This window comes from Bactrocera latifrons, unplaced genomic scaffold (assembly GCF_001853355.1).
Source record: "Bactrocera latifrons isolate USDA-ARS-PBARC rearing strain unplaced genomic scaffold, ASM185335v1 scaffold_122, whole genome shotgun sequence".
Classification (NCBI taxonomy): domain Eukaryota; kingdom Metazoa; phylum Arthropoda; class Insecta; order Diptera; family Tephritidae; genus Bactrocera; species Bactrocera latifrons.
Genome location: NW_017534653.1, coordinates 803,174 through 809,771, shown reverse-complemented (window position 1 = coordinate 809,771; position 6,598 = coordinate 803,174). Strand labels below are relative to the sequence as shown.

At 34.2% G+C, this 6,598-nt stretch overlaps 2 protein-coding genes across 3 annotated transcripts in view; both read left to right on the top strand.

Annotated features, from left to right (window-relative positions):
• Nucleotides 1–6,598, top strand: part of LOC108978466 — a 94,536-nt gene that overhangs the window by 27,984 nt on the left and 59,954 nt on the right. The window lies entirely within an intron of this gene.
• The window catches only part of LOC108978451 (piezo-type mechanosensitive ion channel component-like), a 10,623-nt gene continuing 6,484 nt past the window's right edge, over nt 2,460–6,598 (top strand). The window contains exons 1-5 of the mRNA XM_018948751.1: nt 2,460–2,526; nt 5,246–5,372; nt 5,465–5,584; nt 5,646–5,808; nt 6,461–6,595. Of these exons, the coding sequence (XP_018804296.1) occupies nt 2,460–2,526; nt 5,246–5,372; nt 5,465–5,584; nt 5,646–5,808; nt 6,461–6,595 (612 nt within the window). The remainder of the gene's footprint in view (nt 2,527–5,245; nt 5,373–5,464; nt 5,585–5,645; nt 5,809–6,460; nt 6,596–6,598) is intronic.

The following is a 6,598-nucleotide window of genomic DNA, read 5'->3' as shown; positions in this document are numbered from 1 at the left end:
AAGCATACTGAGCATCTTTCTCTTTGACACCATGTCTGATATCCCACGTGATCTGTCAAATACTAATGCATGAAAATCCTAACCTCAAAAAAATCACCCATTATATATGTACATGGTGTGCCGTTATTGGCATTTAACATAGTTTATGGGCTGCCTGATTTGCTGCTGTGCTATTTTGTTGTTTGCTGACACCGCTCGTTGCTTGTCGTATATTGCTTGGTTGATTAATTTTTAGCGCGCAAACAGGGTGTAGCCATTGCGGTAATTAAAGAACACCAACTGGTTTAAAAACGAGCATGTGCTTATATATGCATACATTAGGGTGGGTAAGTCTCCAACGAAACAGTGAATTTTTTTTAACATTCAATTTCCTACAAAATCGATGAAACGAAATATTTTTCAAGTCATGTTGTTAGATGTCACTGACAGTCACATCAACTTAGAAAAAAAAAATTTCGATGATGGGGTTTTGGCGAGAAATTTTCTTACTATTTTTTTTTGCGCTTAACAAAATATATTTTTAATTTGAACTGAATGATATAGGACCATGCGTGAAACCATCGTTTGACACCATTTTGTAGAAAATTCAGTTTCCTATAAAATCTATCAAACGAGATATATTTTGAAGCAGTTGGATGCGAGAAATGAATTTTTCAAACTGATAATAAGAAAAAAAAAATAGAAAACTGTTAGGCGAAGGACTTTCCGGTTACAATTAAGAGCTCATACTTACAGCAATTTTCGTAGAGGCGTTTAAGAATCTATTTTTCAGAGTATCAAGAGAAAAAAACATTCAATTTTTTTAGACACACCCTAATATATAAATATATATGCGGAAAATCACATGTGCTTGCGCAACAACACGAAATAAAAAAGTAATGCAATCGTGCGCGAAAGAAATCTAATTTAAATTAAGTTAAAGAAAAGCTGTAATAATAAAAATATACATATGTATATATGTATATAAATAAGCTCCGCCGAATTCAGATTTTACGTGCATAATATATTTCTGGATAAAATGCATTAAAGCAAAAACACATTTTTGAACCGAACTATTAACATACGTCAGGAAATCCACGGCTGCGCGTTACTAAAAATACTAAACTCAGGTTTATCAGATTCAAATTACTAAACCAATAGCCGGAACTGCTAAATATTGGAATTTTTAAAGCCAAAACTCTTACGGTTGGAGCTCATCTTTCGGTAAAGATTGTGAGCTTATTGAAAATCTGCTTAGATGTCTTATTTATATTTCTGATAATTCATATTGCTAGCTGAAGGATTTAGAAGTGTTCCTACCACTTTTCCTCTTTCCCTTCTCTGTCCATTTTTAATTTTTGCATGATTTCAGTCTGACTGTTTCAGTTCTGTGTGAAAATTTTTGTAATATTAGTGATGACATTCCAACATTCCAATTTTTTAATTGACATACAAGTCCCTACAAACGGAGCCTGATTTTATCTGACAAAATAGTGCAAGAATATTTTTTTCAGCAGTGATTCTTGCTTTTGGATGAATGGGCATTTTAATAAGCAAAATTGTCGAATTTGGAATGATGATAACCCACAGGTCAACGGTGAGATGCCGTTACATACTTAAAAAGTCACAATCCGGTGACTCTATGCTCTATGACCATGGGAATCATTGGAATCTTTTTTAAAACACAACGACAATTTCTTATCTTCTTAATAAAGATATATTCTTAATTATGATATTAAATTATATTCGTTTTATATATATATATATATTTTTGTTTTGAAAACCACTTTTCTTAAAAACTATCCCATCTAGGATGATAGGACCCGTCCAAACTGTTTTGAGCCTTCTGGCCTTCTATATACTTTATTAGATAAGCAACTTACTGTTATATAAGGGATGGGTAAAATTAGAAACCTGTGTTGTAAAACATCCTTTATTGCACAAAATATTTCTTTGTTTATTTAAGTTATCGCTTATTTAACAGCTGTTTTCGATTTACCATTACTAGCGCACTTCTGGTCTCTTGAAAAAAATATAAAAAAATTACATGGAATAGAATTCGTATGTGGATACCTCATATAGAATAGTGAATACATATACGTATGTAGTCACTATCTTCAATGCTACCAAGTTTTTATTTTATTCTTAAAACCTAAGACATTGAATAAATTATAGTAATTTGTAAAAAATAAAAGTAAAAAATTTTTTATAGTACAAAAAATTCTATACTAAGAAGGAATCATAACACTATTTCGCAGGCTCAGAAGACATGTTAGCTCAGTGTTGCATCACAAGTCTGACCTTTTTGTTTGGAGCATCTAGTATAGGTTGTTCGATTCGTATAAACAAATTTCAATTTGTTGCTGTCTAAATTTTATGGCATTCCCAGAAATTCTATTATGTCTTGAATACACATTTCTACACTCACTATTAACAAATGAAGTTTTCAATGACTTTGGAAAGATTATATTGTAGTTAAAATGATGTACTATTCTACTACCATACTTGTACAATGCGACAAAAAGCACCCTGAAATCAATTCCCCGGGTAAATGATATTTCGAAAAATGCATTTGGCTATGTTGGTAGGAAGACTGTCCTTAATTACCTTAATGCTAAATATGAGCGCAATCTGCCATAGAGTATGTTTACAGCAGCTGCTCAACTCGGTACAGCTTTGTGGTGCGTTGCGGTTTTTGCAATGGACAAAAATGTCGAATGTCGATTTGTCTCGTATTTTGTATATATTATGTTACCAAATTTCGTGTGCGGAATAGTTGCGAATGTTGGGAAGCGCACGCCAATGAATGGTACAAAGCCTTCAAATACGATCGAAAGATCGTTGAAGACATGCCTAGTTCTGGACAACCTTCGACCTCTTCAACTAATGCAAATGGAAAAAGAATTGGACATCTCTCGCAGGTCCGTTTGAATGATTTTGGTGGATACTTGGGGTATCAAACGCGTTCTTTCCCGACTCGTCCTAATAAAGCAAAATTTTTTTCAAAAAGAGTACGATTATCAACGAAATCAAAGCCAAAAACGGAATGAATACCATCTATCAACCACCGTATTCACCAAATTTTGCTCCGTGTCATTTTTTTTTCTTTTTTGTTTCCTAAACTGAAATCGCCATCTGTGGAGCCCGTTTTCAGTAGATCGAAGAGTTAAAACTAAAATCACTGAAGGAGCTGAAGATCATTCCAAAAAGTGCTTATGAAAAGGGTTTCGAAAACTGAAAAATTGTTGGCATAAATGTATTACAACTGGTGGGTATTAATTTGAAGGCGACAAAATAAATATTGATGAATAATTAAATATTTTGAGTATTATATTCAATTTCCAGGTAGTCTCTTTATCACTCTTTTAACCATATACTGATTCTTATTTTAATATTTTTTTACTTATTTTTATAATTAGTTCGAAAAGAATTTATAATAAGTCTTTATATATATTTTTTGACACGTTTGGCACGTTTAGCTAAATTGTATCTGCATGCACGAATTATATAATTTCGCTACATACATGCTTTCCAAATCGATCCACTATTTGACCGTAGTAATTGAACACAAGCCATTTGGCATTATGTTATGCTAAAAGCTTAAGCTTCGCCTTTAGTGTCAGCGCACACACATACGAACAGTTGGGCTGCCGTGAAGGGCAGACAAGCGGGCACATGGTAGCACAGACTGTCAATCAAACAGCTACGCGCCATAAATGTCAATAAATTGTATAAAATTATATATAGAGGAATACTGTAATAGTGTGCATAAGTGCGCGCATAAATATTTTCTTTGCATACGATTGACAACACCACAACAACAAAAGCAGTCAATGATATCCATTGCGGAGGCACAACACTCGCTATTCGCTTGGCATACACAAGCTACCACCCTCTCTGGAGGCCGCTAATGCGCATCTGCCAACCTCAACCAAACACTCGTAGCCACTGATTGTCATTATTGAGTGTCTGTGCGTGTTTGTTTGCGCGCTATTATGGCAGCTGCATCAAGTGTTATTTCGCTTTATTGTTGACAGTCGGCCAGCCAATTGTTACACATACGCCCGAGTGTGCCACAACCACCCGCGCCAGTAATTACTTGTACAATAATCGCTTGTCGCGACCGCTTCCACTCACGAGTTGGCTCACTTGCATACGCATATGTAAATTGACACTTACATACGCATGTAACATATGAATAGCACTTGAGGGTGTTTTGGCTTTTGCAAGTGGAATTCAGTCAGTTAGTTACTTGCATTGGTTAGTTGCTGTTGCCATCGGTTGGTGAGCGGCAAACTGGCGTTTCTTCGAACTGAAAGCGTGTGTGGTGGTTGTTGATTCGTTATAGATGCCATTGGTATTGCTGTATGTGTGCGTTGCTTTGACAACACCGAAAAATTTTAGTTTTCAACCAAAACAAAAGTGTGGTGAATTTAGAGAAAGGAAAAGTGTTCAAGTTTTTATTCCTGACTTAAGGAAGTAATGACGTAAAAAATATAATATTGCTTTTTTTTTCAAAATATGGAAACAACCTCGATTCAAATTCAAATTCAGATTCAGTGGAAAAATTAAAAGGGATTACATATTTAAGGAAGCTCTCAGGTAATTACATGAAAGTGATAATGTCAAAATACCATATAGTTAATGGAGATGAGCTGTTACTGCACACGACCTACAAAGTGTGAATTAAAGAAAAGTGCATATGAAAATCCAATAAGTGTAAACCTTCGTTTAGCTGACCTCGCACTGTAGGGGTACTGTAGGGGTGGTCAAGTATGTAATCATGCATGTTATATTCGAACCTTTTCCATACATCAATATTTGAATAGAATTGTTTAGCCTCATTGCACCTAGAGACCAAATATTTATTAATGGATCCGAGTTTATTTTTATTTTTTGGTTGTAAACGCTAAACATAATAAAAGATTTAATTGTTTTTTTTTTTTTGCTTTTGAGATTTTATTTGAAAGATCAACAGTTTTAATCTAAAGAATTAAATTTTTTTAATTTTGTTTTTCTAAAAAAAAATCTCTTTGAAGATTTTCATGTGAAAGAGCAAACATTTTTCATCTGCTAAGTGAGAAAGAATGGCCACACAATTTATTTAATAATATGATCGTTTAAAGATTTTCAAATAAATTCTGTTTAATGTAAGGATGAACTACTAAACAATAAAAAAAAATAATTTCGTTTTAATAAATATTTTTTTTTTTGTTTTCAAACAAGTTTTTTTGTTTTGTAAGAATATTTTTTTACATTATTTCAGCACCGCTCTTCTGCCTGGCGATGCTATTCGTTATTGCGGTGCTGCGGCCGTCAGCGCCTGCCGGCTTCTATTTTCTCATATTCTTGCTGAGCGGTTCCTACTGGGCCACCTATAATTCACTGCGTCGGTGAGTTTGTCTCCCAATTCTTAATATACAAATAAAATAACCCCTTTGTAAATAATTTTTCGTTTCTTCTATATTCAACTAACYAACTTTAGCGGTTTCTCCGTGCTGCTGCGTTTCCTGATGCTGGTGATCGCTTTGCATTCGGTGTGCATAGTGGCCTATCAGACACCTTGGGCGCAATATTACCTGAGCAGCGATAATTTAATAGCGAGGTTTGTAGAATATACAAATTAAAGTACTTAAAAATATAAAAACAATTTCCTGTCCTTACAGATTGATCGGCTTGGAACCGTTGGTCCTCTCCTCATGCGATCGCGACATACGCGTCATGAGCTATAACCTGAAATATAGTTTCGACTCGTTTATTCTTCCCATCCTAATGCTGTTAACATACTTTGTGCTAGCGCTGACCGCCAAGTGCCTGAGCAATCCGAATGTGAGTATCAAATTCTCAAATCTCCTTTTCGTACAAATTCCAAATACACTTTGTTTTCAAATACATACCTACATACATATCTAATACTACGCCTGTCTGGGGTGCTCTGTTTGCATTTTAACCAATTCATGGTTATTGTGTATTAACCAATCGTCGAATGTGCACACAAACAAAATCAACAAATGCATTTCCACAACAAACAAAAACAATAAAAAATTCATRACACTATAAATTACCCCTACATGTTCAAATGGCTTTTGGCATTATTATTTCTCTATTATTTTTATATGAATAAGACTTTGGTAYGTGAACTAATTTGACTAAAACCAAAAAGTGCAAAATGTAACTGAAATATTTTACCTTTCTTTCTTTTAATGCTGCTTTTGCGTCCAAACTAAAATGCTACTGCTGCTGCGCCGTAAAAAATTCAAAAAAAAAAATATTTAAAAAATTTATAAAACGATTTCCTAAAAAACAATAAAATTCGAACGTAACTTTTGAAAACCCTTTTTATTTAAAAAAAAATATATCTATTTTACATGCTTATATATATATATTTTCCTTTGTACCACTGTCCTTCACATCGAATTGTAAAATTGACATATGCACTATTTGTGCACTGTGTTATCTGGCAACCACGCATCCAACACAGGTCACCGCAAAGCCCAAACCCGTCATAGCCCAATTAGAAAATGGCAGTAAATTAGCTCGTCAAATATCACGCATAACAACACATTCATCGCGTGGTAGTAAAAAAGATAGTTGGAAGCGTGCACAGCGTCTGACTGTA